Source organism: Pan troglodytes, chromosome 8 (genome assembly GCF_028858775.2).
Source record: "Pan troglodytes isolate AG18354 chromosome 8, NHGRI_mPanTro3-v2.0_pri, whole genome shotgun sequence".
Classification (NCBI taxonomy): domain Eukaryota; kingdom Metazoa; phylum Chordata; class Mammalia; order Primates; family Hominidae; genus Pan; species Pan troglodytes.
The window spans coordinates 24803226-24827095 of NC_072406.2; the positions used below are offsets into that span (position 1 = coordinate 24803226).

Sequence of the window (23870 nt, forward strand, 5' to 3'; positions counted from 1 at the left end):
TCTGAGGACAGCAGTCTTAGCAAAGATCTCAGGACAATGCCAAATTTAGGGCCTGATTTTTTAAAAAGCTCTCATTTTCCTCACAGATAGAGAATGGGGAGTAAAGGAATGGGGATGTGCCAGAGCCCAACCCTGGTCGAAGGAGGGGAGGGGTGTGGCTCTCCTGAAAGCACCAGGAGGCCTGGCTGGAGCCTGGACTGGAGGCAAGGCCGGACGATGGAAGTGTCTGAGGAAGATTCAGCAATGCTCTGATCCTGTCAAAGTTAACTCTCAATACATGAGTCATGCCGTGAAGTCTTTGCCAGCTCCACACTCCATGATTATTTTATTTATTTATTTCTTTTTTTGAGACGGAGTCTCGTTCTGTTGCCCAGGCTGGAGTACAATGGTGTGATCTTGGCTCACTACAACCTCCACCTCCTGGGTTCAAGTGATTCTCCTGCCTCAGCCTCCTGAGTAGCTGGGATTACAGGCACACGCCACCAAGCCTGGCTAATTTTTGTATTTTTAGTAGAGACGGGGTTTCACTATGTTGGTCAGGCTGGTCTTGAATCCCTGACCTTGTGATCCGCCCGCCTTGGCCTCCCAAAGTGCTGGGATTACAGGTGTGAGCCACTATGCCCGGCCACACACCACAATTCTAATTGGTATATAGGTGGTATCACTGCAGCAACAAGTAGTATACTGCTCAAGTATATCACTTTCATGCTGTACAAGTATATCACTTGTATACTGCACAAGTATAGTGCACAATTTTGATCTCGGTGTACATGAGAAGTTGCCTGACAAATGCAGGGATAAAATTTAGGCATCATCTGTTTGAGGCTGTGCTAGTGGGGAGGACATCTCAGATGCAACTTATTGTAGGGTCTTCCCTGATCATCCTACCTAAGAGGCAGCCTCCCTCTCCTGGCATCTCATCATCCGTGTCTCTTTCTATCCTCTTACCCTGCTTTATCCTCCTTGGTAGCCATCCCAACGTGACTTGGTGTATTTCTCATATGCCTCCCAACACCAGAATGAAAGCTCGCAAGAGAGGAAGGACTCTGGCTAACTGCCTCTATATTCTGCACACAGAAGTGCTTGGTGTGTAGCAGGTAAATAATAAATACTTGTTAAATGACTGTGTAGATGAATGTGGTATTGGACTTGTCTAAGATAACTGTGGCAGCTACCATATGCAACAAAATCTAACATTCTATTAATTCTAAGATACACCATTATTTTACTTATCACTAAAGCAGAAAGAAATGCTGTCAATTATCACAGGATTTCATGGACTCTAAGAAGCAACTTGATCTCAGAAATGTTAAGATGTAAAAAAATTTTACAGAATTGACCTAAATACACCTAAAGGTGTATCTGAGAGCTGGCCTCTATTCTCTTCATACCATGTTTCACTATCTGCAAATATGTGCATTTGTCTCTCTGCTCTCTCAGTAGGAGATAAGTTCCACAAGGGCAGGAACATTGTTCTGTTTATCACTGTAGCCTCAGGACCTGAAATAGAATAGTACCTGGCACGTAGTGATGCTCAATAGTTGACAAATCAACTATGAATCGCTAGAGTAACAGCTTGGTAGAGGGGGAAACGGTTTTGAGGGACCATCTTGTACGAAGGGGGAAAGAGCAAACAAGAAGAATGGAGAGGGATATGGAGAAGGGTTGGTGTGATTTTCAGCTGACGGCAGCCGAGCCTCTTCCTGAGCTGCATCAGTCGCCATCCTCCTTTCCTTCCCCGCCTGGGGCTTGCTTGTGGAAGTTTGTGCTAGAAGTCAAGGTACTTACATATTCTTACAAACATGTATGATTTAAAACACATAAGGGGCCAAGCGCAGTTGCTCACGCCTGTAATCCAAGCACTTTGGGAGGCCGAGATGGGCAGATCACCTGAGGTCAGGAGTTCCAGACCAACCTGGCCAACATGGTGAAACCTCGTCTCTACTAAAAATACAAAAATTAGCCGGGCGTCATGGTGGACGCCTGTAATCCCAGCTACTCAGGAGGCTGAGGCAGAAGAATCGTTTGAACCTGGGAGGAGGAGGTTGCAGTGAGCCAAGACCCTGCCACTCCAGCCTGGGCGACAAAGTGAGACGCCGTCTCAAAAAAACAAAAACAAAAACAAAAAAAACTATATAAGGGAAGAAATTATTCTACCACTGAATGGTTTAAAACTGTCCAACCCTTATCCCCTTGTAGGTCAAAGATAAGTTAAAACCTAACTGGATAACTCACAATCAGCTATAATTACAGGGCGGGCAGTTTCTTACCTGCTGTTTATTGCCTTTTCTTGTTAACATGACAAACGGCATTGTGTCTGCAGACTCAGCCTCTCCTTCCCCACCTCCCAGTGGGGGCCCTTTCCTCAGCTGGCTTTTGAGATGCAAAGGAATGGCAACATCTAGTTGGTGCACTTTAACAGATTCACCACTTCGTTGCTAAAAGAAATTAAAAAGGACGTAATAAACACTCCAAGATATATATGGATATATGTCAGTATAAATTGTAAACTCATTCAATGCTGTATTTCTTAAAACACAACAATCATAAGAGCCATAACAGTCAACAATTACAACCACCATAATACTCTTTCTGAAACGTGGATAAATCTAGGGAGTATTTCTCCCTCCACCTAACACCTCTGCCTATGACATGGAAGGAAATGCAGGACTTGGCTGCTGTTGACTGCTCCAGCCTCTCCCAAGCACGCAGTGCTGCGGGTTCTACCGAATCCCCCTGCTCCTCAAATACACTACACCCTTCTATTCATCCTCCTAGATCACATCTTCCTTCATAATCACCAGGCAAGGTGGGCTCATCACTGCATCCCTTTCTCCAGGGCTCCCCAGCAGGGCGTTACCCACAGCAGGAGTTCAGGGAGTACTGAAGAATGAATGGAATCTATGACCATTTGTATTAATTCCTTGGTTGGTAATATCAATTATTTTTAGCATTTACACTGAATTTTCCAACCAATTAATTAAATGAACCTTCACCGAAGACTTGCCATGTGTTACAGGCTTGGAGACAGTAATGTTAAAAATACTTAGCCTCTACACTCAAAGAGCTCATAAGCTTGTTAAGACAGATACAGAAACAATGATGATGATACATCATAGGTGTACTGCACCTGTGGAGGAGATGAAGTGACTACCTGTACCTGGCTGAGAGTGGTTGCGTGCCTTTCACAAAAAGCTGAATAGAAATGGCACATTTGAGAATGTTAAAGACTTCATCAACTTCTTCCAAGCAGATGGTAAAAGAGCAGTTTGGGGAATGCGGAGGGAATCGAGGCAGGGGAAGAACAGGTGCAAAGAAAGGACATGGACCACCAGCATGGTACACTTAGGGAACTGCAAACACATGACTGATGAATGAGCAGCAAAGAGGGACGAGCTGAATGTTCCAGGAAGGTAGGCAGGTCATGCTGAAAGGCCCTCAATGTCTTAGAAACTGCTCTACCACCATTTAAATAGTCTTCTGATATAGGCCCCATATATTCAAGAGACTTGCAAATCAAGCAAAATCCTGTTTTATTGTTTCTTTTTTAAGCTCTAGTTTATCATAATCTGCTTGAAGTCTTCCCAGGTTCGTAAGATTTATAAAGACTTTTTACTTAAAATTCAAAAGGATCACAATAGACAAACCTTGATTTTTCTCCTTGATTATAAAATTAACATATTCTTTTCATAAAATATTTAAATACAAAAATGTATTGGTAAGTATGTCCATACTAACTCCTCCAGCGACTTCCCACTGCCCCAACCCCAAGACGCAACAACTATTAACAATGCAGTATGTTCTTTTGGATTTTTTCAACTATTAACAATGCAGTATGTTCTTTCGGATTTTTTCTTGCATATACTAATAATATAGACACAAGCAACCACAATGCATATTGCTGTATACTCAACATACATATTTTTTATTCTGTTTAATCCTATATCTTGGTTATCTTTCTCTTTGAGTATATACAGAGCTAATTACATTGATATGCCCTTATTATTTAATTATTGACAGACAATATTTTTTTTTAAATGATCCTTCCCACACATGGAAGGACTTTCCTATCACAATGTGACAACTTTGTATATTTAGCTTTATAAAGAGAATTACTAACTAGGGGTAAATTTTTAGATCAACTGGCAAGCCCATTCGACAGGTTTACTGAATTTCCCTCTAAAAAAGCTGGACTGATAGATATTTACAAACCAAATCATTACTCAAACAAAACCACACTGGATATTATCACTTAGTAAATCCCAATATCTGATGGTCTGATAAGTGAAAAGGCTCATACTATTTTATTACTCATGACCTTTGGCATGATTTTGCCATTACCTTTCACACAATAAAAAAAAAAAAAAAACTAGATCATTCATCATTTCTCATTGATTTGCTATAGTAAAAGTATTAGGCCTTTGTGTAGACCATAAATATTTTCTTCCTGGCCTGTCATTTCTTCAAGTTTCTTATAGCATCCTGTGCTAGAAGGCAACACAGTAAAACAGTTGAGAACAAACTCCACCACGTCCTAGCCATGTGGTCTTAAGCAAGTTTTTTTTTTTTTTTTTTTTTTTTTTTTTTTTTGGAGACAGAGTCTCACTCTGTCCCCCATGCAGAGAGACTGTGCAGTGGCACAGTCTCAGCTCACTGAAACCTCTGCCTCCTGCGTTCAAGCGATTATCCTGTCTCAGCCTCCCAAGTAGCTGGGACTACAGGCACCCACCACCACAACCAGCTAATTTTTTGTATTTACTGGAGACGGGGTTTCACTGTGTTAGCTAGGAGGGTCTCGATCTCCTGACCTCGTGATCCTCCCACCTCGGCCTCCCAAAGTGATGGGATTACAGGCGTTGAGCCACCGTGCCTGGCCAGCAAGTTTCTTGTCTTTCCAAGCCTCTGTTTCTTTAGCCAAAGCAAAGGAATACTAACAGTATCTGACAGCACTATGCAAAGAATAGATGTAAAGCGCTTGATGCAGGGCCCAACAGTCTTCATAATTATTGGAGTGTTTGATAGATTTGCAATTAATTCTGCTGTGGAAATAAAACAGGACGTCAACTTTATTTTTGTTTATTGTCTGTTTTCCCTTAACTGATTTGCAACGTTATCTTCATCATATTACTAAACGGTCATGTTTTGGGTCTATTTTGGATTCTTCTCCATTTCATTAATCTGTTCCTGTATCAAACTATTATTGTCAGTTTAAAATGTTTTATCTTTTTTTTTTTTTTTTTTTTAAGACGAAGTCTCGCTCTTGTCTCCCCCAGCTGGAGTGCAATGGCGTGATCTCGGCTCACTGCAACCTCCACCTCCCAGGTTCAAGTGATTCTCCTGACTCAGCCTCCTGAGTAGCTGGGATTACAGGCGCCTGCCACCATGCCTGGCTAATTTTTTTGTATTTTTAGTAGAGACAGGGTTTTACCATGTTGGCCAGGCTGGTCTTGAACTCCTGACCTCAGGTGATCCACCCGCCTCGGCCTCCCAAAGTGCTGGGATTACAGGTGTGAGCCACAGTGCCCAGCCATGTTTTCATATCTTGTAGAGCATTTCACTCATTTCCTGAAAATCTGTTAGCTATTTTGCTTATTCTTACAGATGTTTTAAGAAATAATTTTAAATTCATTCTGCATTGATCTCCCTGCTCTTCTCTTTCCCTTGGAAAAACAAAACAAAACATCTTCCTGGTGTGATATGATTAGGATTATACTAAGTTTAAGGGCTTGATTTATGGAAAATTAATATCTCTAGGATACTGCATCCTCCTATGACAATCTCATCAAAACAAAGAGACTCTGTACAGTTGTTCAGTACTTTGATAATGCTTAAAAACTAGGGCCTAATATAGAATTAAGTTTTTCTCCAGCACAAAAAGCACATCTGCAAAAATGTGAATTCGAACTTCCCTCCTCGATTACATCTTCCCATCCTTCCAGCTTGCTTCTTCAAGAACTGTCAATAAGCAAAAATTTTTGGACCATATCAAAAACTTCTATTCCTTTGACTTCATCAGCTTTTCTACCTTATTTCTAAATGTTAAGGTTCTTCAGGGCTCAATCCTGACCCTGCTTCTCTTCTCTGTCCACACTTTACACCAGGGATGAATCATTTGTTCCGATGCTTTCAATATACTCTACCCATCACATTTCTGTTTTCACTCCACGTAACCTTCTGATCTCCATACATTTCCACTTGGACACCTCAAAGGCTTCTCAAGTGGAACACGGCCAAAGGGAAACTTTTGCTCATTGGTCCTTTGTTTCCTGTCCCAGAGATTAGCCAGTGGCCCAATCTGGAAAACCAACTATCATCTTTGATGTCTCACCCCCTACACACCCATATCCAATCCAGCGCCAAATAAGCCAGGTCGTTCTACCTCCGAAATAGCTCAAATCCAGACTTCTCTCCATGTGCCTTGCCATATGCTAGACAGCTGACTGTCATCTCTCACCTGAATCACTACCAAAGCCTTCTGTCCAGGCTCCCTGCTTTTAGCCTTGCCCTGGTGGGTACCTCTGCCCTCCCACACAGGATTGTGCCCTGCCCTCTATTAGTGCTGGCCTTCTTTTAGTTTTTTAAATACAGGTTCTTTTCTCCCTCAAGACATTTGACACATTGTTCCCATCTTCCCCTAAATTTTCACCTGGATGGATGGCTCCACTTTACTTTGCCCTGTTTGAAATTCATGACCTCAGAGACTTCTTCCCCACTATCCTATCTAGGAATGCCCTTCCCTTAATCTCTACCAAAGCATTCTGCTCTTAGCATTTATCCCAATTTGAAATGATATATTTGTTTAGTTGTTAAATATCTACCTTCTGTTAGAACAGGAACCACCTCAGTTGTATTTATCACTTTATACTTAGCCCGATGCACACTGTTAAGCACACAATAGGTACCCAATAAACATATCTGCTAAAGAAATGAGTGGCTGAGTAAATGGCTACTGATTTATATAAGATGGGAAGTTTCTCAGAGAAGTAAACTATTCTCTCCTCCAAGGGATTATAATGATTATGTTTTATTTGATTGCTTGCGCTCCTAAATAACATAAATGTAAGATTTATTTCATAAATTAGGAGCTTTCTGGATATATGAAGACATGTTATTTTAATATATAAAGAAAGAAGATCACCTAAGACACCTATAACACTAATTTGTACTTGATCATACCTTTGGCTGTAGCAGCATCAAGGAAAGTAAAATCCAATATTTCAACTCTAAAGGACTGCTCCATGAGCATATAAAGATTCCATAATATCTTCTACCTTTAAAAAAAAAACCCTGTCTTTTAACTCTACGACCTTCTCTAGCTACCTCCCCGTTTCTCTTCCCTTTCTGGCAAAACTCCTCAAGACTTATCTATATGTAGTATCTTCACTCCCTCCCTTCTCATTCTCCACCAAACCCACCCCAGTGGGGCCTGCATCCTGCCATTCGAACAAACCCACTCGTCACGTCACCAAAGGGTTAACAACAAGTACATATAGGGCTGAAGTAAGCAGTCTAAGATTTTGTCTCTAACTCTAGAAAAATATAGTTACTTGAAATTACTGTGGCATTCAAAAAACTGCTAAGTAGTGTTTTTTAGAAAATTCAGTTTATTAATGTTATGAATACATTAAACAACTAGCATTTCTTTAAACATTAAATAACAAACATTTTTCCATTAACATAGAAGCTATTCAACTAATAAATGGAAGAATTTACTGAATTAAATGACCCCAAATGTCTATCTTCTGCACAGTTTGGCTTCCAAACAAACTGCAAGAAAGAAGTCTTAGAAATATGACTTAATAGGCCAGGCATGGTGGCTCACGCTGTAATCCCAGCACTTTGGGAGGCCGTGGCAGGAGGATCACCTGAGGTCAGGAGGTCGAGACCAACCTGGCCAACATGGTAAAACGCTGTCTCTACTAAAATACAAAAATTAGCCCGGGGTGGTGGCACATGCCTGTAATCCCAGCTACTAGGGAGGCTGAGGCACAAGAACTGCTTGAACCCAGGAGGCAGAGGTAGCAGTGAGCTGAGATCGTGCCACTGCACTCCAGCCTGGGCAACAGAGTGAGACTCTGTCTCAAGAAAAAAAAAAGAAAAGAAATACGACTTAAGAAATAAAAGGCAAAGATTGGCACAATGAAATTATTCTGTTCCAAATCTTGTATGTGTTGCATTTTCACCGACTCTACCTCATGCAAATCAGGATGTGGGATGCAAGAAGGACAAGAAGCTGGCTGCAAGCTGTCTACACATGATCTAGCAAAAGCTGCTGCAGAAGAGACACTTAGATAGGAGAGGCCTTCACATGAACCAGAATGTAATGGGCTGCAATGTTTTGTATCGAGAAGAGTCTTTGAAACAAATGACATTTAATACCTGTAGATTTTCTAGCATCATTTTATCCAGAGCTTGAATGAAGTCCTCATCTTCTACACAAGGTACATGCTTAAGTCCACCGCCTTTAATCATTACCTCCTTATTAAAACAAAACAACAAAATCAGACCAGAAATTTTAACTGTAATGTTTTCTAGGGCAAAGCCTTTTAGTATTGACAACTTGTTTAACATAACTCAAGGAGTAAAATGAGTACAATATCTAACATTATTCAATGTTAAAAGAATTTAAAGAAAATGGTTAGGAAAACAAATTGAAAATGAATTTCTAAAGAAATATTTTTCATAATCAAAAGAAACAAATTCAGTTTCATGACTAAAATTCAAATACTATAAAAATGCTGCACAATTTCAAAAAGTAAAATTTTCAGCCATACGTACAGTATTCTCTTCATCGGTTTCATTTTCCTTATTGGAATCTGTAAGGTAATCTGTATTCTCTTCCTCCTCTTCTTCTCCCTCATCATCATCATTATCAGAACCCTCCTGAAATTATTGAACATTAGAAGATTAAATAACTTTTCGAAGTGTAACCATATTTTACATGCCTTAAAAAGATTTCAAAACTTCTGTATAATTGTTTATTATTCTCAAGTTTTAGCTCTTTAGGTAGTTGGTTTCCAATGGGAGGGCAAAGTCAGCTAGCAACATTTAAGACAAATCAGTAGTTGAAAACCCATCTCACTACCTTCCACTGATCTAACAATACAGAGATCTATTGTAGAAGCTCTTTCTTGAATTCCACAGTGAAGAAGTTTCCTGAGCCTTTTGTGTTCTCCTCCTCCTGAAACAAATCTGGAGAGGCTGAATGTCTCACAGTAGTTCTTTAATACCCATCTAACTGCAATGGAAACCAACAAAAGTTCAAATGTAACAGCATTACCAGCTGAAAGCAATGATACAGCATTACCTGTTACAAAGCACTTCGATTTGGAAGGTGTTCTCATACACTTCATTTTGTTTGCTCTACCCAAGTCTGAGGATGGAAGGACAAGCTTTATTGTTCCTATTTTACACATGAAAAAACTGAGGCTCAGAAAAGTTAAGTGATCTGCCCAAGGGCACACTGCTGTTAAGCAGAAGACCTGGCCGTTCAGCTCCCCTAACTGGTGGTTTTCAAGGACTACTTCACCCCATCCTCACAGTCAGTCCCTGCCTCCCTCCACTTCGATCAGCTGAAATTTCTTGTCAAACAGAAGATGGGGCAGAGCACCGAGAGATTTTCAAAGGGCACAAAGCACAGAGTGGAGCTTCATTTACCCCTCCACCCCAGTATCCCAAGTCACCCCCGCATGGTTCCTTAAGAGTAAAGAAAACAAAAAACAAACAAACAAAAAAACCAAAAACCCACTAAATCCAGCTGCCTCTCACTGTGCCATGATGGCTGAGAAATAATTCCTGAAACAAATACTTAAATGTGTTACATTATCTTTAGTGTATGTAGCAATTAATTCCAAAACCCCAACAGTGTATAGACAGCTGAAGATTCTGAGTTCTTAAAATGAAAACGTTTCAAAAATGTATACCAATGGTCGGCGCCACGGCTCACACCTGTAATCCCAACACTTTGGAAGGCTGAGGTCAGGGGATCACTTGTCAGGAGTTCAAGACCAGCCTGGCCAACATGGCGAAACCCCGTCTCTACTAAAAATACAAAAATTGGCCAGACGTGGTAGCAGGCACCTGTAATCCCAGCTACTCAGGAGTCTGAGGCAGGAGAATCACTGGAATCTGGGAGGCAGAGGTTGCAGTGAGCCGAGGTTGTACCACTGCACTCCAGCCTGGGCGACAGAGCGAGACTCCATCCCCCACCAAAAAGAAAAATGTACACCAATACATTACCTTTTTCCCCCCAAATGCATTAATGTTTTCTGAATTAATTTTATAATTCAAAATTAAATTTGCAATAGAGGTACTCTTAAATTTGCTCTTGAAAAAATGAATCCTTTCTCAACACTTAAAAGACACTTCCCATTCATAAACTAAGCTAAAATACATTAACTTTTCCCCTCTCTCCATCCTTTACATTTCATATTACTCAGGGAATGTAGCATGCATTAATTTTTCAAATTAAGATTTTGAACAAGAATTTCATTTGTCCTATCCCAGTGTACACTGATATAATAATGGGTGGAATTAAGAAGTGCTCGTCAATGGACCACAAAACCTAAGCAGGCTAGGGAAAGCAAGAGGAACAGCGTCGCAAAAGGCAAACTGCCTGAGTTCAAATACCGGCTCTGCCATCACCTGCTCTATGATCTTGGGCAAATTATTCAACCTATCTGTGCCTTTGTTTCCCACCTACTGCAAGGGTAGTATGAGAAATGGTAATACAAATACAGCCCTTAGGGCAGTAACCATGAACAATAAATGCTCAGTAAATAACTATTATTGCTATTATAAGAATGAATCTTGCACTTTCTGTTGATAAATTACATAATGCTAGAGAATATTGGAGTTATCACAGAAGAACATTTAATTTAAAGTTATCTTTAACTTATAGAGCTGACATTTAAGAGAAAATGTTCAGGTTGTTAGGTGCTCAAAGTCACCCCCACTCTTCAAAATGTCAAATAGAACTTTAAACAGCTGAAGACCAAGATAAAAATAGAACACAGCATTTGTTTTTAAGAGCTGAATTCTAACCCTTCTGTCTCAAAGTAAATAACTGTAGAATATCCATTGCTCTTATTACTTCATAATCAATACATCTTTCTTTAATAAATTTCTCCTCCTTATGTTTGGAGGGCGGTCATAGGAAACTGGTCTTGGGGTGAAAGGAGAAGTGAACTATTCCAACCTAATTTATCACAAAGTGAACCAGAGTCCCAGTTCACTTCTCCCACACACAAGCACTTGGAACCTCCCTCTGCACATTTTGCTTGCATTTTTATGTAGCAAACACACATGTATCCTGTGCAATATGCATTCTCCAACTGGAAAAGTAAGTAATAGTTACAAATGATATAACTATCAAAATTATAAAGTTCATGTTTAAAAAGTAGAAAATGCACTTAGAGGAGGAAACATATCAGAACTCTTCAAATGAGAAATTAATAAGAAAATGAGCCCTCCTCAATATCATATTTACCAACAATGCTGGATTTATTAGATACTGCTCATGTAATTAGTACAGTAGCCAAATCCAAGACAACCATAAGATTAGTCTGAAAATATGAAATGGAAATACTTTCTCATTTCCCTTTGTTGTTATAAAATACTTAATGAGTCAACTTGAATTCTATTACTGAATGTTTCTATTACAACCTCATTTTGAAAACAAAGCAATATAATGTTCATCTAGTATACTAAAGCCAATTAAAGAAACATATTCCAGTTCTAAATTTTTACTAACTTATTTATATCTAAGGAAGTTCTAAGGTTGTCAAGAAAAAGTGGTAGCAAACAACATAAATACTTAATGGTGCATTTCCACTGCCTATAAATACTTGCCAATTAGGAAAACCATACATTATTGCCCATACTGTCTCTTCACAACCGATCCTTTTTAACTGATAGCAAAGCAATTTGTTATGCAGTTAAACCATTCCAAATTTCCAATAAGTTACAAAGCTTTAGGGCTAAAGGAAACACAGCCTTATGGATTTTTACATCTGACCGTAGAAAACTTTAATCACCTTAAATTATGAGTCCTTTCTCTTTAATTCTAAATAAAGCTTTTTAAAAATCCAGTTTGCAAATCTATCTTATGAATGTCATAAACAATTAACATTCCTTTAAATATTAAACCAACATTCTCAAAATATTTACATCCCATTTACTCAAATAAAAACTTTAAAAGTGAAATTAAATTTCCCCAAAACACTTAAGTATTGACTGCAAATTTAAACTTCTTTCAATATTTAATTAAAATCATACTTCCAGTGAAAAACTGCTAATTTCATGACTTAAATTTTAATTTCATCAGTATTCTATTCGTATCTTTACTCACTCTAACTTTTTAAACTCTCGTTTTGTTTCTTCTATACCCCTAACCCATTCCCCAATCTACCTCGAGATTATAAAGCAAATCTCAGACATCCTTTTATTTTGATCGACTTTTTTTTTTCAATTTAAAGAAACAGGGTCTCACTATGTTGTCCAGGCTGGACATGAATTCCTGGGCTCAAGCAATCCTCCCACCTCGGCCTCCCGAGTAGCTGGTACTATAGATGTGCACAGCTTCATGGAACATATAAACGTAAGTGAGTTTGGAAGAAAAAACTGAAGAATCATGGGCCAAACGTGGTGGCTCACGCCTGTACTCCCAGCATTTTGGAAGGCCAAGGTGGGGGATCACTTGAGGCTAGGAGTTCGAGATTAGGTTGGCCAACATGGTGAAACCCCATCTCTACTAAAAATACAAAAATTAGCTGGGGATGGTGGCACACACCTAAAATCCTAGCTACTTGGGAAGCTGAGGCACAAGAATCACTTGAACTACGGAGGTGGAGACTACGGTGAGCCGAGATCATGCCACTGCACTCCAGCATGGGCGACAGTGAAGGCTGTCTCAAACAACATCAACAAAACCCAAAGAATTAAAACTGCTAGTTTTAATCACACAGAAATGACATTTTGCTAAGTCAGAAACAGTACAAGAACAATTTCATATGGTTTAACTTAATAGTCATAGATACAAAAAGGGTGTATCAATTACTATCGTATATGTTGAATTTCGGATTTCATATAACCATGAGATCTGGGAAAAATAAAGCAAACCTCATTAATATCTAGCCAGTAATTTTGTTTTGAAGAGTATAAAATCCACTGACTAAAAAGTCCATATTCAACAGCGAGATTAAGATACACAAGAAGTGGGGTGCAATGGCTCACACCCGTAATCCCAGCTCTTTGAAAGGCTGAGGGAGGAGGACTGCTTGAACCCAGGAGTTTGAGACCAGCCTGGGCAATATAGCAAGATCCCCATCTCTACAAAAAAACCCAAAATAATTAGCTGGGCATGGTAGCACGTCCACACAGTCTCAGCTACTGAGGAGGCTGAGGTGGGAGGATTGCTTGAGCCCAAGAGGTTGAGGCTGCAGTGAACTATGATCACACCACTCCACTCCAGCCTTGGCAACAGAGAGAAACCTTGTCTCAAAAAAAAAAAAAAAAAGACGTGGAAATCAATTTTTTCTTTAAATTGCTTATTAAATAAAAATGCTATAATCAGTATTTTATTACTTTCTTTAAAAACTTTTAATTAAACAAGGGGTTTTATGATAAAAACATACTACTCGTTACATTTACTATAATAAAACTAAGGAGGAGGCCAGGTGCGGTGGCTCACGCCTGCAATTCCAGCACTTTGGGAGGCTGAGAGGGGCAGATCACCTGAAGTCAGGGGTTCAGGACCAGCCTGGCCAACATGGTGAAACCCCATCTCTACTAAAAATACAAAAATTAGCTGGGTGTGGTGGCGAGCGCTTGTTATCTCAGCTACTCGGGAGGCTGAGGCAGGAGAATCACTTGAACCCAGGAGGCAGAGGTTGCAGTGAGCCGAGATTGTGCCACAGCACTCCAACTTGGGCGACAGAGCAAGACTCTGTCTCAAAAAAAAAAAACAAACAAAAAACCAGGAGGAGGTCTTATGTATTAAAAAGATTTTGGCTCATACAATCAAAATACTCTTACACAAATGTACTCTATGTCGCTACATATAAAAGTCATCACCTCTTCTTCTGGCTCATTTACTTCACTTTCATTTCCAGATTGTTCTTCCGTTTCAGCCCCACCTTCTTCTTCTTCTTCATCCTCTTCAAGATTTTCTCCTTCTGTCATAGAATCTTTTGAGTCTTTGTCATTTACTAGGCCTTGAAATGAGAAGGTGGAAATGGAAAAATACATTAAAAATAGACACAGGCTAGTTTTCTACACTATACCAATTCATGTAAAAGTATGCATTAAGAATTCAACAGCCATTTTCTCAGAACAAAGGTAAAAGAATTAAAAACTACGGTGAGAAACATTTAAAAAACTAAATGTGTAGGCCTACATTTCAACAAATAAACACAACTAACAAAAAGCGAGAAAAAATAAGTGTATGTGTGTGTATACTTTTCCCTCTTTTCTTACAGCTTTAAATACTTGGATAATCTTGTATATCTCAGTCTTGGACAAAGGTAGAAAACAGTAACAGATGAGGTACAGTCTCAGCCATATGTAAGATACAGCGTTGGCCACACTCTTTACCAAATGAGATTTAAAGAGTCTCCAAAAACTCAAAAGACATGAAAAAAATCGTGCCACTTTAATGGAGAAATCATATGTGGCTATCAATTTGAATGTATGCAAATTAAGACGGGGGAATGGGGCAAAACGCCATAAGCAGCTTTGTCACCATACAGACTAATTTTTTTTCTTCAATAACAGCATTCTCCTCCTAAGCCTAATGGAACTCACTGGCCTGAATTTGCTTTCACCTCCTGCGTCCATCCCACATTTCACTGCCCAGTCAATTCTTCCTCCTGTTGGAATTCCAATCCACCCTCTCTACTTTTGATATGCACACAATGTGGTCTCATCTGATCCCACTGATCTGCTACCCACTCCTCTCTCCTAAGCCCTCCCCTGAAGTTGCCTTAGACGTCTCCTGTCACAGAACACACTGCTTTGAGATCTTGCTTGCCCAATATCCTTCTCAATAGAGAATACCCTTCAATATGCACTTTCAAATCCCATCCACTCTTCAAGGTCAGTTTCAGTTTTACTTCCTGCATGAACTGTCAATGAGTACTTCAATCTGTTACTTTTTCTCCTATTTGCTCCTAAAGCATGTGGAGAACTTACAGCATCTTACATTTGATGATATAGCATGTTGTTATTTTTTCCTAACGATCTCATAAATATTACATCAGATTATAAGACCCCTGAGGACAAAGAACTTGTCTTAAATGTTCAAAACTTAAGACAGCCCATATATTAATAAATACACAGTAGGTGTTAAATAAATACCTGTTCATGCATAGAATCTTAGAGGATTCAAGCAGGAAGAAACTTTAGCGATGATGTGATTTAACCCTCTCATTTCATGAATACTGCTCTGAACACTTCCAAACCAGAATTAAATAACATTGCCAATTACCATTTTAGTTTTGTTCTTAAATTAAAATAAAAATCTGAGCCAGTAATCCTATCTATCCTGAGAAAATCACAGGTACACTAAAAATATTATTTACAGTGGTATAAAACTAGAATCAACCTAAGAGTGAAACAGCTGTATTAAGTAAATTATGGCACATAGATACAAATGAATACAGCCAATTACAAAACAAAAAATAAAGCTTTAAGAGAATATGTGTAATGTCAAGAAAAAATTTCATAATGTATTAAGTAGAACCAATTGGTTAGAAAATCACAAACACAAAAAAAATTTAAAAAGAGTAGAAAAATATGTATTAAAATATTAACACATGATTATCTTTCTGTATGGAATATTGGTATTGTTTTCTTGGTTTTTTAAAAATTACTGTCATGAACACATTACTTTTAATACTATTAAAAGTTATTTTTAAAATATGATAAAATGGTTTTAGTGTTTTCCAATTAACTATTATGTTAATATTGGGATACTATAAAACTAACATGAGACAACGAATTTTCAGGTGTCTGAAAACAAAAAACTACCAAAGGCACAACACTGTATTATCTTTTGGTTTCTCAGTAGGAAACGGATTTAATATCGATTTTTCTGCATGCGTCTTCTTCCTCAACCAGGAAGCAAATGGAGACTTGGGAGTGCACTGATTGCGGCCGCTACCATCTTCAGAGTTTCATTCACAAACAGCGATCTATTTTTACCTCCATATTCTAAACAAGGACAAAGTCCTCACAAGAAGCCTGCAGTCCTTTAATTTAGCCTTTTGATCTACAAAGGACAAAGCACAACTGTTCTCTTTTCTGTCACTAAACTAGGTGTCACACTAATATTTACTCATGTCCACTATACAGAGAATACCATTCATGCAGGTTTTTGGGAAACAAGGCTAAGACTTAACAATTTTCCAAGGATCCAAAGCAAGTGAAATAAGTTCATAAATACTCTGCTCAATATGAGATCATGTATTCAATTAGAAATTTCAAAAGGAAAAGAAAGTAGGTAACTTGGAAAAAGGTTCAAAGAACAAAAAGAATCATATATGCCTTTACGGGTTAAGTTGTAGGAAAAGTTAATACTTGCACAATCAGTAGCAGCACTTGTAAAACCTTTACCATGAAAAGTGGTTCTTCAGATGTGCGATGTCGTAAATTTATATAATTTGCATAACTGGTGAAAGTAAAGATCCCTTAATGACAGACATGAATGTACCAAGTTCTAGTGGGAAATCAAATACTAGCTTAATAGTCTGAAAACGGGTCACTTTTTATTTATTTACTTTATTTTATTTTTTTGAGATGGAGTTTCACTCTTGTTACCCAGGCTGTAGTGCAATGGCGTGATCTTGGCTCACTCCAACCTCCGTCTCCCGGGTTCAAGCGATTCTCCTGCCTCAGCCTCCTGAGTAGCTGGGATTACAGGTGTGCGCCAACATTCCTGGATAATTTTTGTATTTTTAGTAGAGATGGGGTTTTGCCATGTTGGCCAGGCTGGTCTCAAACTCCTGACCTCAGGTGATCTGCCTGCCTCGGCCTCCCAAAGTGCTGGGATTACAAGTGTGAACCACCACACCTGGCCAAAACGTGTCACTTTAAAATGACTACAATAAAACATGCTAAGAACTATCAGCATATAAACCAGATTGGTATGGCTATACCTTGTACTGGTTATTTCTAAAGACATATAGGTTCCTGCAGCTCTGGTGGAAGCTGTTCAAGAGTTAACTCTTCTCCCCAAAACAACCTCAGGATACTAAAGTATATAGAGAACCTTCTAATTATCTCTAGATTTTCTCTAGTCCTTAGAGACAGAAGCAACTCTGCCAGTGGGTAAGCTCTGAAATCCTGTAGGGTAGAGTTCCAAACTTCTGACAGGTACTCCCTTCTACAGTTTCTTTGCTTGCACTTTCTAGGAAATAATGCCTGTTGAAAATATATACGCAAAAATAAGAAATGCTTTAATAAAAAATAGATTTTATATTAGCAACCAAAAATTCTAAAAGTAAGAGAGGTAGACAGGATTGTGGGTTTTTTTTTCCCCCATCACTGTCACTTGCTTCAAGTCCTGTCCTGCAAGTCCTGCGTAACTGCTGTCCTCCGGTTTGAAATTACTTAGTGAAATCAAGCACACCACACAGGCATTACCTAACACTACTACGTAACACTCAACACCGAAAATAGAAAAGATACAATGTAAACTCTGACTGGTAACATTACAAAGCAAATTCCAGAAATAATCTGCCAAATATCACCTTCATTTTCTGTCTGCAATCAATTGCTTACCTAGTTTTATTAAGAATTCTCGTTCCAAGTCTTGTACCTGCCTGATGGATTCTTCCAGAGAATTACAGAGTTTGATCTTTGGTCTTAGCAGTTCTAGTGTATCACTGATCATGTAATCTATATCAATAGGAAATGGATGGTCTTTTGTCCAAACCTCCAAACTTTTCTTCCACCAAACATAACGCTGATAACAAATGAAAAATAAATTTAGCTATAAGAAATTAATAACAAAATATTTTAAAATAATAAACTATATTGTGCTGTTTCCCAGTTATAACTACTAAGCTAAAAGGTTATAAAAGACACTTACCATTTCTATTAATGGTCAACAGCAATGATCCTATTCCAATCATTTCCCTCTGTCTATACAGGTCTTGAGCTATTTGGTGAATTTATTAAATATCTTTTTTTTTTTTTTTTTTTTTGAGATGGAGTCTCGCTCTGTCACCCAGTCTGGAGTGCAGTGGCGCCATCTCAGCTCACTGCAAGCTCCGCCTCCCAGGTTCACGCCATTCTCCTGCCTCAGCCTCCCGAGCAGCTGGGACTACAGGTGCATGCCACCACGCCCGGCTACTTTTTAATATTTTTAGTGGAGACGGGGTTTCACCGTGTTAGCCAGGATGTTCTCAATCTCCTGACCTCGTGATCTGCCCGCCTTGGCCTCCCAAAGTGCTGGGATTACAGGCGTGAGCCACTGCGCCCGGCCCTAAATATCTTTTTATTATAACTGTCACAGTTTTTTTAAGGCAAGGAAATATTATAAATAAAATACCAAATAAATTTTTAGGTACTCCAAAACAAGGCACTGATTTCCTATATTTAATTTTACAAATTTAACTAAATTCAAAGCCATCGTTGTGATAAATGTTCATTATTTTCTTTGTGCTACTTGCTTTGATTTTTGAAGAGTTAAAGTACCTGAAAATAAGGTTTTTGAAATATATAAAAATCACTAATCATCAACAAGCATTTATTGAATATCTACTGTGTATATGGCATGGTGTGGATATTTTCCCTCTCTACTCCAAGCCTGGTTCCCACATTCTATTTTATACTTGTTTTAATTCCTAAATTTACATTAACTGAAAGCACAACCCAAGAATTTACTAGTATATGAACAGGTATTCCTCTGGGAGTTTTACTCTTCCTCTCCAGTTTGTTCCAGGTCCTTGCTACTCCAAGTGTGGACCTCATCTGGGAGCTTCTTAGAAATGTAGAATCTCAGGCCTCCCCCTAGGTCAACTGAATCAGAATCTGCATCTTTACAATGTCCCCAGGGGACATGGATGCACAGGAAAGTTTAAAAGCACTGCTCCAGGGGATCCTTTCTTCCTGACCTTCTAATACTAAACTGTACACTCCATGTTCTGGGTGGAACACACAGACCTCATCACCCAGGCCTCACTCACTTCTGACTCCAATTCCTAGGTATGGCTCTGTTACACATTTTTGTCTGTTAATCAGTTTGGAAAATATTTTTGTCTCTTTTGGCTCCTGAATATTTCTGAGTGTTTCTTTTCTCTCAGCCTAAGATGTCAGAGGGAATCCAAAGAAGGATTCTCTTCTGAGAGAGATTCTACTTTGGATGCTGTTATAGCTGCCATTTTGCAGCAAAACTCTGGCTTTTAATACAGTATCCAACTTAAGATGGTCCTTACATACAACAGGGACTGCAACCCTCAAATCTGCAAGTCCTTTTCCCCACTTTTTGCTCATCAATTCAGAAAGTAAGGGAGTAATAAGTTTCCCTCTACTGCAAAAGAATAGCGGTAGGAGCAAGCTAACAGACCGCAATTCCCCAAGAATATTTACCCCAAACTTAACACACGCCACCATGTGGATGTATTTTTGATACTTCAAGTTACATTAAACTTATTTTCTTCATAATGGGTAAATGAAAATACTAACAATTGTGATTATATAGAATCGAATGGTACTATCACCACTTAGTAAAACTTAAAGCACTTGATAGTGAGTTGTTCACCCTAATTGGCACTTAGAAAATTGTATTTTATGGGAAATAGTAATTGGGCTCCAACTAATCAACCTATAAGTTAACTTCTGAAATACAAACTTTGTAGAGGTTGTAGTACTGTCCCTGTATTTGTATATGAATTTAATTTATATTGTGCTTGGTCTAAATCACAAGTTTATATAATAACCCAACATTAAGATATGGAAAACACAACCCAAGAATTTACGAATAAATGAACAAATATTCTTACTGTATTAAAAATAACACATTTTCCTCAAAAATGATAGGTTTTCTTTTTTTTAAAAAAAATTAGGCTGGGCACAGTGACTCACGCCTGTTAATCCCAGAACGTTGGGAGGCCGAGGTGGGCAGATCACCTGAGGTCAGGAGTTCAAGACCAGCCTAACCAATATGGTGAAACCCCCTCTCTACCAAAAATACAAAAATTAGCCGGGTGTGGTGGAGTACACCTGTAATCCCAGGTACTCTGGAGGCTGAGGCAGGAGAATTGCTTGAACCTGAGAGGTGGAGGCTGCAGTGAGCTGAGATTGCACCACTGCACTCCAGCCTGGGTGACACAGCAAGACTTACTCTCAAAAAAAAAAAAAAAATACATATATATATACACATATATATATCTTTTAGAAACAAGAATTTGGGCTGGGCGCAATGGTTCATGCCTGTAATCCTAACACTTTGGGAGGCTGACACGGGAGGTTTACTTGAGGCTAGGAGTGCAAGACCAACCTGGCCAACATAGCAAGACCCCATTTCTATTTTAAAAAAAAAAAGAAAGAAACAAGAATTTGAGATGTAAACCAGAATATACATGAGTGAGAAGAGAACATTAACAAATGTATTACAAATCACAAGTAATTTAATCAATAAATTACTGTATTAAATATCACGGTCCATAAATTACTGAACCAAATTTATAAACTGTATGAAAACAGCTCCCAAAATTAATGACCAATCATTATCAATCATAAAAGTTATATGCAATGAGAATGTTCATATAATAGAATCCATCATACATCTTTAAATTTCCAAAAGCATTCTTATATGAAGAATATAATCTAATTATGAACATATATATAATATATGAATACCATAACGTTTCTTCTCTCATAGTATTCTTTTAAAACACATGCAATATGTTAAATGATGCCAAACTGAATATTTCAGCTTATATACCTGAAAATATACAAGGAAACAATCAAGTTTTCGTTTACTGGAACCTCTGTCAAAGTACTGGCCACATGTGTCCAGAATAGTGCATACGAGTCTAATTCTGAAAAGATGCTCAGGTGGGTCCAGGGAACTTGGAGAGCCATCAGGATTAACACCAAATGAGGTAAAAGAATACAGAGTTCTGAAAATAACAGCTGATTCCACCATTCGGTAATTGTAAAGTTCTCCTAAGAACTTGGCACTGCTGATGCGCCTCTGATTAAATTTAGGTTGATTAACCTAAAAGGCAACAAAAACACAGATTTTCATTAAAGAGGAGTAGTGTATATGAAAACAGGTTAAACTTGTCTCTGTAACTTGAAAATATCTATTACTGAAAGAACACTGAACAGAGAAATGACAGATCTTTTCTAATAAACTGGTTACTTCTAGGTGTCCTTTTCTCTCTCTAGGAAATGGCTATCTTTAAAGTGTTTTCATAAAAAGAACATGTTAGGTATTAAATTTAGCTATCATTACATGAATTGTTTCTAAAACAGTTAAAATGTAATTCTACCCTTAACCTATTTTCTCTGCCATCAGTGAATTAAGGAAACAATAAATCTGGGTTTTACAGTAAGAGGAAACTGTTAGGCCGGGCGCAGTAGCTCATGCCTGTAATCCCAGCACTTTGGGAGGCCAAGACAGGTGATCACCTACGGTCAGGAGTTCGAGACCAGCCTGGCCGACATGGCAAAACCCCGTCTCTACTAAAAATACAAAAAAAATTAGCTAGGCGTGGTGGCATGCACCTGTAGTAGTCCCAGCTACTCGGGAAGTTGAGACAGGAGAATTGCTTGAACCCAGGAGGCAGAGGTTGCAGCGAGCGGAGATCGTGCCAGTGCACTCCAGCCTGGGTGACAGAGCGAGACTCAGTCTCAAAAAAAAAAAAAGAGGAAAGTGTTTACAGGAAATTCTTATAAAATGATTATCAGCTTTTTCTAACTAATAAATTTATAGATTCCTATAACTTGAGTCTCAATAGTAACCTAGAAATAATAAATTCTCCACGAATTCCAGTTGTGTGACATTAAAGGAAGTCTTGTTTACCTCCATTCCTAATCGAATATCTTCTAACACTCCATCCACAACGTGGATCCCAACATCCTCTTGGTAGAGCACTAGTCCTGCTAAGAGGTTGGCTACACAATGAATACTATTATATTTCACATTCCAGATGTTTATCATACAACAAATAACATAGTCTTTCACTTCTTGGTCCTGCCAGGGCAGCTTTCGCATCTGTCTCAAAACCTAAAGAGAATTTTGTTCAAATTATTAAGATAAGTACACAGTAGTCTGACCAAATAATACAGAAATTTTGCTATGATTGTGCAGAGAACTTTTGAAATAGAAAATACATTAGAAATCCCCTATCGGCCTCTTCAGAAATAGAAAAAATGAGACTTTCTAATTACGATAAAATGTATTATCATCTTTCCTGAATCCTTCCATAGTGCTCTCAAATTTTCTAGAGTTTTCAGGTCTTCAATCTAGGTGACTGTTCTCAGGTCATTAAAATAAATATCCAATCAGGAGTTTGGAGTAGGTTTTTTTTTTTTTCCCCCAGACAGTCTCATTCTGTCACCCAGGCTGGAGTGCAGTAGCGCAATCTTGACTCACTGCAACCTCCTCCTCCATGGCTCAAGCAATCCTCCCACCTCAGTCCCCCAAATAGACTGGACTACAGGCATGCAATAGCATGCCTGGCTAATTTTTGTATTTTTTGTAGAGGCGAGATCTTCCTATGTTGCCCAGGCTGGCCTCCAACGCCGACGTCAAGTAATCCCTGTGCCTTGGCCTCCCAAAGTGCTGGGATTACAGGCATGAGCCACCATGCCCAGCATGGAGTAGGTCTTTAAAAACAAAAATGGGCCAGGTGCAGTGGCTCATGCTTGTAATCCCAGCACTTTGTGAGGCCAAGGTGGGTGGATAATCTGAGGTCAGGAGTTCGAGACTAGCCTGGCCAACATGGCAAAACCCCATCTCTACTGAAAATACAAAAATTAGCCAAGCACAGTGGTGGGCAACTGCAATCCCAGCTACTAGGGTTGCTGAGGCAAGAGAATCACTTGAACCCGGGAGGCAGAGGTTGCCGTGAGCCGAGACTCCACCACTGCACTCCAGCCTGGGTGACAGAGCGAGACTCCATCTCAAACAAAAACAAAAACAAAAACCCAAGGTTTATGAAAAATAACATGCTCTCTTTGGTGCATAATTTGACATAAATAATCTCACTTTCTTTCTTTCTTTCTTTCTTTTTTTCTTGAGATGGAGTCTCGCTCTGTCATCCAGGCTGGAGTGCAGTGGCATGATCTCAGCTCACTACAACCCTCCGCCTCCAGGGTTCAAGCAATTCTCATACCTCAGCCTCCCGAGCAGCTGGGATTACAGGCATGCGCCAACACACTCGGCTAATTTTTGTATTTTTGGTAGAAATGAGGGTTTCGCCATGTTGGCCAGGCTAGTCTCGAATTCCCGGCCTCAAGTGATCTGCCCACCTCGGCCTCCCAAAGTGTTGGCTCATAGGCATGAGCCACTATGCCAGCTAATAATCTCACTTAAAAAATAAAATCATTAATTTCCAACAAATAAATAAACCCAAAGTCAACTGGCTAAAAGATCCCTTAAGGTGGAGGACACTGTATCAAGACTGAGGCTGTACGACAACCTCAATTTCCTCATGTGTAAAACGGGGGATAACAAAAAAAGTACTTACTTCCTAGTTTATGGTAAAGACTAGACAAGTTAAAAATATGTGAAGTACATAGGAAAGTGTCTGGCACATTATAAAAATGTTAGTGGCCAGGTGCAGTGGCTCACACCTGTAATCCCAACACTTTGGGAGGCTGAGGCAGGAGGAGGATTGCTTGAGCCCAGGAGTTCG

The 23870-nt window shown here is 39.0% G+C and overlaps 1 protein-coding gene across 3 annotated transcripts in view; it reads right to left on the bottom strand.

The window, feature by feature from the left end:
* The window catches only part of UPF2 (UPF2 regulator of nonsense mediated mRNA decay), a 123099-nt gene that overhangs the window by 14209 nt on the left and 85020 nt on the right, over positions 1-23870 (bottom strand). For all 3 annotated transcript variants that reach the window (XM_016962633.4, XM_016962632.4, XM_507656.8), the window contains exons 13-19: positions 22034-22237; positions 20948-21223; positions 17779-17962; positions 14074-14213; positions 8779-8883; positions 8380-8478; positions 2271-2438 (exon numbers count right to left, since the gene is read on the bottom strand). In XM_016962633.4, the coding sequence (XP_016818122.1) occupies positions 2271-2438; positions 8380-8478; positions 8779-8883; positions 14074-14213; positions 17779-17962; positions 20948-21223; positions 22034-22237 (1176 nt within the window). The remainder of the gene's footprint in view (positions 1-2270; positions 2439-8379; positions 8479-8778; positions 8884-14073; positions 14214-17778; positions 17963-20947; positions 21224-22033; positions 22238-23870) is intronic.